This window comes from Anastrepha ludens, chromosome 5 (genome assembly GCF_028408465.1).
Source record: "Anastrepha ludens isolate Willacy chromosome 5, idAnaLude1.1, whole genome shotgun sequence".
Classification (NCBI taxonomy): domain Eukaryota; kingdom Metazoa; phylum Arthropoda; class Insecta; order Diptera; family Tephritidae; genus Anastrepha; species Anastrepha ludens.
In genome coordinates, this window is record NC_071501.1 from 95,458,163 (window position 1) to 95,469,499 (window position 11,337).

Genomic DNA, 11,337 nt, shown 5'->3' on the forward strand with positions numbered 1-11,337 from the left:
GCTGCAAATGGACAAAACTGATGTTACCTGTCATGTTCAACCGACTGTCGCAATTTCTTCTATCACTAAGCAGAGGGGCCTGCAGGCAACTGGTTGGGCTGATGACGGGCTACTTTCTATGGGCAAAGGCCACGGAAAAGGTGGGCATCTCAGGAAGCGCACTCTGCCCAGCATGTGAAGAGAAGTAGGAGACGGCGGGCCACTTTCTGTGCGTCTGGACAGCCTTTGCTCGAATCCGGCTTGAGGTCTTTGGCACTGATGTGTTAAGATGCGACCACCTTGGATCCTTGGCATCACAGGATCTACTCAGATTTCTCGGAATGTTGGGTAGATTTAAAGAAAATCAAAAAGGGAACCCGAGTGCAGTACAATGGACTTAATGTTGTCTGAGTGCCAGTTTGCTAGTCCGTCCCGGCAAAGAAAGAAGAAAAAAATAAGGTCTCTACGCAGGAGCATATTTGATGGAGCTTTTGGCTCTCACTACGTTTTCAGCAATAGTGAAACAAAATAAAACATGGTATTTTGTGCCCTCTACTCATCGCAGTAGATCATCCAAACCAAGTTCCCTTATTAAATTAAAGCTGGGTTTGACTGAGCCCTTCTTCTGGCTGCAATTGACCGAAATACCTCAATCTTCTCCGCGTTAAAGCCCTACACTCAAGGAGAAGGTGTATTGGTGTTTCTGGGGGTTGGTCGCAGAGACGACAATAGTGAGTAAACCATATTCCAATACTGACAGAAGACTGCGCAATCTGCAAAGGCCTTTGAAAACTTTTTTTTTTTAATTAAATTCTTTGTTGCTTGAGCCTCAAGTTAATGCTATCGGATTTAAAAAAAATACAATTTTACAATAATATTTTCAAGAATAATACCTCATATTTGACTAAAATAAAAATAAACCAACTTTCATCTCAAGAAGAGTATTTCCTTTTTTCTTAACACAATTTTTTATTGAATCTTCCACCACCGTCTTCGCACGTAAGATCTGTTAATGAGACCCTAGTTAATTTATACCACCACCGGGCAACGATACATTATATTCAATTTGACGATATCACTTTTGCTTAAACCACGACGCTGGCCCATCACAGCGGCTCCATCCTCCTGCAACGGCACTATAGTCATTGCACCATTAGCCGAAAATGCATACGCTGAATAGTGCAACACGCTGCCATAGTCGTACTCCTCATCAAAATCGTCGATAAAGTCTTCTTCGTATTTATTGAAATTGTGCTCGGTACCAGAGATAAGGTTTTCGGTAGCAATGCGTACGTAGTCATCACGATTTGGGGCGCTTTGCATGTGGTAAAAACCGAGTGTATGCAGGAACTCATGTACGATTGTGCCGAGACGGAAACAACCCTTATCCAAAGGATAAACCTGAAGATTGACAGAGCGAATGCTATTCGTCCAACCAACGCTCGAATAACAACCGCCACTCAAGCCAGTGATGTTGACGAAATATTCTTGGCCTTCGGTGGCTTCCTTAAAGCGAATGCACGAAACCGCTTCCAAGATTTCTATGCCACGCAACACGTGATTACGATGTGCCTCATCTAAGTCAATGAAATAGTCAAAAATGTGAGTATGGATTAGCTGGAAATAAGTAACAAATAGCTAAGGAAAAGTAAAATAAGTCGCACAAATTTACCGAAAGCGCCTTCGTGGAATTTGTAGTAGACTGTATTGTTCGGCCAGCGTCGAGTTTCGCTACGTAAACCATTACGCATGTCGTTATACTGCGAGGGGCTCAGCACAATATCGCCCTCAAAATAACCAGCAGTCAGCTCAGGATCTTCATCGATTGTTGAGCTTAGCGGTGCCGCCAGACAAACACCAACTACCGAAAGTAGCGCAAAGCCCAAAAAAATCTTCATTTTGGAAAAATTTTATTCAAAAGCCGAACAGGCGTTTGGCAAGAGTTCTCAATATCAACTAAATGTCCGCTTATGAATGCTATTTAGCCAAATTTGTTTCTCAATTTCGTGATAATAGTTCACATATAATTATAAACTTAATAATAAGAAGTGAGAGTAGTGCATAAAATGGTGCCAGTTTCAGGCCGAACTACTCTAATCATTTTCACGAGCACAAGAGAGTTTTTCGGTACAATAATAAGTGTAAACGCGTCTGTGTTTTAATAAAAGCAGCGCCACATATTGGAAATTAGTTTTTAATTATTTATTTTTTTATTGTTTTTTCTTTTATTTTCTTAGAAAAACATAATTTATACTACAACAAAAGCCATTTAAATAAAATTTTCAAACTTTGTAGAAATTTTAAAGAAGTTCAAACTAATTCTCAACTTTTTAAACAGAATTGCTGGAAAAATGTTGAGTACGCAGTCTTATAGTTAATTGAATTTTGTTTTAATAAACTATAAATTTTAAGTAGCACGAAAATCGCATTAATTTTTGAGAGTTCTTTTTACTGCTTTTGCATTTTCTACATATAAAAAATTTTCGAGCATTCTTTACAAGACCTTCAAAACAAAATTATAAAAAATCAACGTCAATTGTCAGTTACTTTAAATTGGCACATTATTATACCAAAATTGAATGGCCTACAAAACTGCATACCCAGAATTTTTCCGAAAATTCTGAGTAAAAAGTTTCAAATTTGTATGAAATTTAAAAATTTTTTTTAAATTATCTTAAAAGTTTCAAACTTCGAATTGCATAGTTTTTGTAGTATAATGACCAATACTTTTATAAACATATTTGAAAAACAAATAAATCCGAACTTTAAAATAAATGATCCAATATGCACAAACTTTGCAATGCGCCGCTGCAAGGAAAATCGAATTGGTGGTTAATTAACGAAAATATAACTGCAGATAAACGTTGACAAAACTAAAGCCCTTCAAGTTAACACCGAATGTAAGGAGCCATTTTTTCATCTACAATAAGTCATAGGAAAATTTAGACCGTTTCTGCGACCTATGCTCCATCCTTAACGAATGTGGCGGCTATGCAGCAAATGTCATTAACCCGCTTGCAAAAGCTCAATGTGGAACTCACGCGTAATTTCCTGCCTTACAAAACTAAAAATCTTCGAATCGAAAGAAAAATTAACACTATTGTACGGATGTGAGACGTTGAATGCAGCACCAAAAGACACCCAGAACGTACAATTGTTTTTCAATAAGTGTCTTCGCCAAATCATCAAAGTCTTCTGACCCAATACAATACAAATGACGAACATGTGGCACTTGACACAGCAGCAACAGATAAATACAGAAATTGTAAAATGTAAGTGGAATTGGATTGGCCAAACGCTACGCAACCCATCCGACGAAATTGCTAGACGACTCATTACATGGAACTCGAAAGGCAGCAGACGTAGAGAAAGAGAGCTGGAAATCGAAATGAAGAATTTCCAGCTAAGTTGGAAGTCATGAGCTAAAACTCATGCAAATGACAGAACAGCTTGAAGAAAACTTGTTACGGCCCTTTGCTGCTCAACGGCATGATAGGAACTTATATATTTATATGAACTATATTTTTATAAAAAGTTAAAAAGAAGTAAATAAATAGGCACAACTGTTTAATGTTGCGCTGCTGTTAGTGTGAACACAATAGCTTTATAAAAATTTAAAATATTTTTTTTTTTTTTTTTTGTTTTGCTTTTTTTTGCAAGCAAACAGTCTGCCATGCACTGTTAGCTGAGAGACGAACGCTAATAAAAATAGAAATAAAATCTGCTTAGTTGTTTTGAGAGCAAGAAGTTGGTATGGAACCCATAGCTTTCGAATCGATATGACACGCGCAAACACATATCGGTTTCGCAAGCATCACCAACTTATCAATTTCAACTGTATTGCACTAAAATTATACTAAACTGTAATAAACCGAGAATTTATGGCTTTACGAACTGCTACCATTAACTGATACGATTAGCGGTAGCCAAACCGATATGGTAGCCATAAATGACGCTCAAAAAACTATCTAGAAATCTCGCATACATATATAACATATAACGAAGGGGCAATATGTATAAGTAGGGGAGGGGGCCCAGTTGTGATGCGGGTTTTGGAAAAAATTAAAATTTTTTCCTCAGTTCCGGAAAATTAAAAATTAAGAAGTTTAACATTTAAATATTAACCAAACGCAACTTTTTTCCAAAGAAAGTATGTTTATTTGAGTTACGCAAAAAATTTTGGAACAAATTTATTCAGGATAACTTTTTTTAGGCCGAAAAAAAAGTGGCCCAGTTGTGACGCACGTCAAGAAATTCACTGAAAATGAGAAGGAATGTCACACCAATTGTTGTGATTCTCATACCGCATGTCAAAAATATTTAGCTGCATCACAACTGGGCCTGCGTCACAGCTGGGCTCCCTCCCCTATGTATAATCTTTTGAGTAGAGAACTCTTGCCACGAACATAGAGAAAACTATTTATTGATGTGTAATCTAAAGAAAAATTAAGCACAGAAACTAACGCAAATACTCAACAGGCACTGCTCTACCTTTAGCTCAAAACATATGTGAAGTAATAGTGGGCCACTCAATAATAACTCAGCAGATATAGAAATCACAAAACATAAATCTTTCATCACTGCTTTGTCTACTTGTTCGATCTTACTCTTAGTGGAGTTTGGCACCCGGCACGCATACACGGTTTTTTTTTTTTAACATTGAAACTTTGTTCTCAGAATTTTAATAGTGATAGGAAATAATTGATACATTTTTTTATTACGCAGTAATAGTAATCACTTCAAAGTTTTATGGCAAAAAAAGTATATTACTAAAATCGGCTAAGCATTTCTTTCTCTGTTACAGTTTGAAAATTCACCGCGCTACTTTTTAACAAATTCCGACTTATGGGCACGCTCTTTTTGCAAGTTTAAGCTATTTATGTTGAAATGAAACCTTCCATGAGAGATTCGCTTCCAAGTACGAACAATGCCCATTAAATCGGAGGATTTTGTGCGCAGTTATTAACGTACATACATATTTTGGAACTTTATTTTACAAGGTGAAGTCCCAAATAAAAAAGACTCTCATCTTTTTAATGAGTTAGTGCGTTGAAAGTTACATCCCTAGTTGACATCCAGTGAAAGCTTGGTGACATTGAGTTCAGTGGAAACGAAGTTCTTGCGTCTAAAGTGTCGGTATGTTTGTGTTATTCGTACAAAAATGAGTTTCGAACAAAGAGGTATTATCAAATTTTGTATTAAAATCGGTACAACGTTTACCGAAGCATTTGAATTGATGAAAAAAGTTTATGGCGCTGATTGTCTATCTCGTGCCAGAACTCATGAGTGGTTAACACGTTTCACAGATGGTTGTGAGGACATAAATGGCAGTCAACATACGAGCCGCCCAAAATCAGTAATCACTGAAAGCTTCATCTAAATTGTTTATAAATTTATCAAAATTGAACCGAAATCATCGTTGAAATTCACGGAGGCGGACTTGAATATCTCTATAACATCGATTTATCGTATTTTAACTGATCATTTGGGCTTACGAAATGTCTGTGCACGTTTCATTCCGCACAAGTTAACCGAGGACCAAAAATTGCTCAGAATTCAACAATCGAAAGACCTAGTTAAAGAGGCGAGAAAATACGAGAACGTTCTTTACAACATTGTAACTGGTAACCTGAACTAAGCGTCAAAGTTCCGAATGAAGGGCCCCAGACGAGCCACCACCCAAAAAATCGCGTTTGGAGAAGTCAAAAATCAAGTTGATTCTCATTTGTTTTTACGATTCTAAGGGAATTGTCCATAAAGAGTCCGCGCCAAACCGTCAATGCAATTTTCTATCTTAGCGAAGGAGGAAGCTGCTGCTTATTGTATGATGATGCGCCATCTCAACGACCCACTCTTGTGACTGATTTTTTGACTAGAAATCGTATTTTATCCATCAATCACTCACCGTATTCATCTGACATTGCTCACTTTGACTTCTACCTATTCGAAAAATTGCATTTGGCCATGAAAGGAATTTGTTTTGCGTCCATAGAGGCCATTCAGAAGGCTTGAACCGACATCTTGAAGGACATTCCGGTCAATGATCTGAAACACTCTTTCGAAAAGCTTTTAGATCACGCAAAATAGTGTATCGAGACCAAAGGGGCCTATTTTGAATAAATAAACTCGAAGTTACCAGAACAAAGCTCCTTCCGTTTCTATTTTAGCTCAGTCTTGTTTATTTTGGACTTCACCTTGTAGTATATAGTCCTAGTTACATTTCCTTTCTTTTGTGAGTAGTGTAATTTTTACGAACACAAAACGGGCGCCTATCGTAGTCGAATGAATTGGTGCATGGCTATTATGCGGAAGTGCACAGTTTCGAAACGGGCAGAAAGCACCAATTCAGAGAAATAGGATGTTCTAATAGCAATAGGTCCTGTTGGTATTTCTGCCATGTAAAAACTTCTCATAAAAGAACCATTTACCGTACATAGGCGGAGTAAAACTATGTTAAACATGCGTGGAAAACATCAAGAAGAAGAATTCTGCCAAAAACCAAAAGAAGGAAGTAAACGCCAACTATTTATAAATAAAATAGGGGCAATGTAAGAAATATTTTAAGGATTCGATGGCCAATGAGGGAATATAATACCAAAATGATAGAAAAGGTGTATTCTAAACCGTGGCCTTAACCGACGCTATTTGCTATGCTAGGGTTGCCTTTTATATTTTACTCCCAATAATTAAAACACAGTGAAATAATAATGAAAAGCCTTGTTGTATTCTCCATGGAAGTCAATATGCCTATACAAACTATACAATACACTATTATACTTTTATTTTTGATGTTCGAGAACAAAAAGAAATCATTAGTTGCTAAGTCGGGGCTGTTAAGTGGATGGTCCATTAAATCGACATTTTTAACGCTCAAAAACTCTCTTGCGTAAGCCAATACGTGAGAGCTCGCATTGTCTTGCTGATTCGTCTTGAGCGGTTGATTTTCCTGAATTCCTCAAAAACTTTTGGCCAAGAACTGGTTTACTTGGATTGCCTATTTTAAGTTTATCTAATGGTACAGTTACAACATAACCAGATTTAGAAACAAAACCAGCCGGCTATTCGGCCATTTACTTTGAGTTGCTTCTTCCGCGAACAACTTTTGTTGGATTAGGCTCGTCTTGTAACACCCATACTGTCGAATGCTGTTTTGTTTCCTCATATGCCTGTATGCTCATATGCATGGATCCAAACTCGTCAGTTGTTACGATGTCACAGATGTGTTTTGAACCATCACAGCTGAATTTCTTTATGCCAATCCACACGATTATTGGTGCTTTTTTGGGCAATTGTCAAATTATGCGGCATCCGATGAGAACAAATATTCTTAACGACCAATAACCAAAGCGTTCACGAATTAATTCCACCTTTTGGGTGGGATGAATTTTTTCACTCACTAAAAAAAGGACAAATTAAAATCGTAAGTGAAAACGTTATGCGTATATATTTGTTTCAGGAATTATTTGCAAGGTTTTAGTTTCCAAATAGCAAAGTATTGGTGTATCTGATTACTGCCTTCTAAAAACCTCTATAACGAAAAATGCACCATCGTTCGTGATGGGGCTTCGAACCAGCAGCATAGGCGCTTAATATAAATAAATAATTGGCACGCACACTTCTGTTAGCTGTTTGACCAAGCTGATGTTGTTCCACAAATGGACTGCTTACTACTTTGTTTACAACGTAATAAATCATAGACCTGATTGCGACGAATTCTACAGTTCTTTGCATTTTGTTACTCCGTACTTATCGAAACTTGTCATGGAGCTAATTATGGCTATAATGAAATAATCGGTAGATGTATGGACGGAAGATAGAAAATATACTTTAATACCAGTTTATAAAGACTTAAATTAAGTTTATTAACTGTGTTAAATTAGATTAGTTCGTAAGGAGAACTTGTAGACTGAATAACTAAATATGCACAAAATTTTGTGTTCAGTCAAACCCGTTTTCGTGCGGCTTTTAATTTTCAAAGAGTTGGCTACGAGTAAATATTACATAAACAAGAAACGAACAAGATAGGTATATTTTATTTTTAATTATTATTTAAAATTTATTATTTAAAATTGTCATCAAAATTTTATAAATATAATTTTTTTTTTAATTTTGAGCGGTTTTCGGGGTATATTTAAGAACTGGTTAATATTTTGTTTTTTTAAATAAGGCATAGAGTAAATTCAAAGTTTTTGCAAATACGAGTAAATATTTAAATAAAAAAAAATAAAAAAAATGGGTTTCTTATTTTTTGCCATGGAAAACATTTAAAGAGAAACATCAAGAAAGAATTTGTTCTTTTGCTCATCCTAATGTATACATACATATGCATTAGGCCGGGTCGATTTGTGGGGAGGCAAATCTAGGGATCAAAATAAGAAACTTTGTCGAAGGAACCATACCTCTAAAACGAATTCTGATGTCCTCCAATTTGGGTCGAACTTTTGGGTAGGGGTCTTCTTAAGAAATGCGCGTTTTTTGCAACCATTTCAACAATTAAGGTATCACTGGAATGCAATGCAAACGGTTAGATGATACCAATTTGTTAGCGTTTTCACTCGATGGCAGAAAAGATGATACTTTAACGATAGATAAAATTGATGAGAAGTATCATACTAGGATGGTAAAAGAAATAAAGAAAAAACATAGCCATTTAGCTGATTTTTTCATGTAAAGGCCAAAAATGGTGATATTTTGAAATGATTGTATGGGGACCCCCCAGGGGAGTTACAGGGGGTGTGCCACTGGCATGCGTGGATCGGCCGTCGATTGGAGCACTCAAAATGGGTCAAAGTGGGATTTTCTAAAATTTGCCCCTACCCAAAAGTTCGACCCAAATTGGGGGACATCAGAATTCGTTTTAGAGGTATGGTTCCTTCGGCAAAGTTTCTTATTTTGATCCCTAGAATACGATTTTCACAGAGCAATGAGGGATTTTTAAATCAAGCCGCCCTAATGTAGATACTAACTCAATACACACGACACCACTTTGGCTAAACGTAATAAACTATTTCGATTATGTTCGTGTAATTATACACCACCAAATCCACGTAAATTGATAAACCTAGCGCAATAATATTTATGAACTCATTAATCCGGGCTACCGAGCGCTGTATTAATAAACAGTTATTCAGTTGCGGTAGAAAACACTAAGCGCGTGAGCGTGTGAATATTCAAATACAAACAAAAGAAACAATGAAGGCCTTCCTCGCCTTTGTATTGCTTGGCATAATCACAGCTTGCTTGGCTGCGCCATTAAGCCAGTCAATGCTCGACGATCCCGAACTGATAGCTGGCTACTTTCAAGGCGATATCGTGTTGAGCCCATCGCAGCGCAATGGCTACCGCAATGAAACTCTACGCTGGCCAAATAATACTGTCTACTATAAAATCAACGACGGCTTCTTTGGTAAAGAAAAATTTTTTCGTTTTCATTATACTAAATGTTTCAATTATTTGAAATACATATTTCAATTATTCAATTGCACGCACATATAGACGAAGCGCATAGGAATCACATTCTACGCGGCATTCAAATCATAGAGGACCTCTCTTGCATTCGCTTCCAAGAGGCCAGCGAAGACCAGCAATATTACGTCAATATAACTGGCAGTGATGGCGGCTGCTATTCGAGTATTGGCTGGCTGAATGGCATTCAATATTACAATCTTCAAATCTATCCTCTGGATACTGGCTGCTTCCGTCTCGGCACAATCGTACACGAATTCCTGCATACACTCGGCTTCTTCCACATGCAAAGCGCCGCAAATCGTGACGACTACGTACGCATTGAATTTGATAATATTCAGGAGGGCATGGAATTTAATTTCGAGAAATATGATGAGGACTATATCGATGATTACGATGAGGAATACGATTATGGTAGTGTATTGCATTATGGCGAGTATGCATTTTCGGTGAATGGCGAAAAGACTATTATACCACTGAAGGAGGAGGGCGCTGTAATAGGGCAGCGGCGTGGTATGAGCAAAAGTGATATCAATAAGTTGAATTTAATGTACCACTGCCCAATAAAGGTGTAGTTGCAATATTTTTTTTTTTCTTATCTAATTAATAAAACTACTGTGCGGGTATTTAAAAAGCGGAGCGTAGGTAAATGACTGAATGTTGAGTGATTTCGATTACGTGGAGTTAAAGCAGTTAAACAGGGGTTTACTGTTCGGTTGATAATGCGAGACCTTTTCACTGAAACATAACATTAATGGAGAGGCTTAAAAAGTTAACTTATAATATTTAAGTGGAATAAAATACAAAGTAAGCATAAAAGTCAAGACAAGCGCAGATACACAGGTACAAGAAAATTAAAAGAAATGTCAGCAAGATACACAAAAATACATGTAAAGAACGGAACTATTTCTGCACGGAGAAAATGAGAGACATTGTCAGCGGAAAGAATAAAAATAACGAGCCTGACACATTTCTGACCGATGCAACGACGATTAGACTAAATAATTTTTTACGGATTATATATTGAAAAAAGAGCTACAGTTTTTGAGCATTTTTATTATATTTAAATAATAAAGGGCATGAAAAAATTTTTGGAATTTTAGGGTTATTGGTTTTTTGTTTTAGTTTGAAGCTGAAAGATGCAAAAATCAAAAAACCTATTTGGGTATCTTGAAATTATAATTCATCGCAAATATATATTTTTTGCAGGACAAAAACAAATTCCTTACTGAGCACTCCTGAAAAATATATTCCTTCAATTAGATATCATATTAATAAGCCATTTTAGACTAAACATATGTAAAATTAACCCGTGAAAAAGAAAAATTTAAATTGATGATCCTTGAACATTCTAAACCCAATCTGGGCTATTCAAAAGTAATTTCTGAGCTAAATATGGGTGGAAAGTTAGGTTAAAAAATAATCCTCATGAAATTCTCCTATGAAAACTTTTGTTGGAAAGGCCTATCTGTCTCTGGGTCTCGGCCCTGCTTGGCTGTAGGAAAGTTAATGCGGTCGCAAGAGGAGCTAAATTCACTAGATTCGTTCACAGGAGGATGCCGCAGGGTTTCGTCCCTACTTTGCCTAGTTGTTATTGATAATGCTAAATAAGGGTGGCGTTGAAGTAGTAGCATACGCCGATGACTTGGCCCTGACGGTATCGGGACCATTTCCCTCAGTCATAGCTGAGATTTTGGAAAGGTCACTGTGGCTGTACTCAGTCGCTGGGCTGTCACTTGCGGCCTCCGAGTAAACTCTGACAAAACGGAGCTGGTGCTATTTACCAGAAAATATAAACCTCCACCCTTTCGACTTCCCAAATTAAACAACCATGTTCTCCCACTCTCATCGGAGTGATACTTGACTTCAAACACCTTACTGCTAGTGTTTTTC

General features: G+C 37.0%; 2 protein-coding genes across 2 annotated transcripts; one reads left to right on the forward strand and one right to left on the reverse strand.

Annotated features, from left to right (window-relative positions):
* Nucleotides 1–881: 881 nt before the first annotated feature.
* On the reverse strand, nucleotides 882–1,930 carry LOC128863873 (seminal metalloprotease 1-like). The gene is made up of 2 exons (XM_054103253.1): nucleotides 1,652–1,930; nucleotides 882–1,556 (listed from the first exon to the last, which is right to left on the reverse strand). Exons 1-2 carry the CDS (start codon nucleotides 1,875–1,877, stop codon nucleotides 1,009–1,011), a joined length of 774 nt encoding a protein of 257 aa, XP_053959228.1. The 5' UTR covers nucleotides 1,878–1,930; the 3' UTR covers nucleotides 882–1,008.
* A 7,157-nt stretch (nucleotides 1,931–9,087) lies between these two features.
* On the forward strand, nucleotides 9,088–10,058 carry LOC128864034 (seminal metalloprotease 1-like). The gene is made up of 2 exons (XM_054103507.1): nucleotides 9,088–9,385; nucleotides 9,475–10,058. The coding sequence occupies exons 1-2, from the start codon at nucleotides 9,172–9,174 to the stop codon at nucleotides 10,017–10,019; spliced, it is 759 nt and encodes a 252-aa protein (XP_053959482.1). The 5' UTR covers nucleotides 9,088–9,171; the 3' UTR covers nucleotides 10,020–10,058.
* Nucleotides 10,059–11,337: the final 1,279 nt, after the last annotated feature.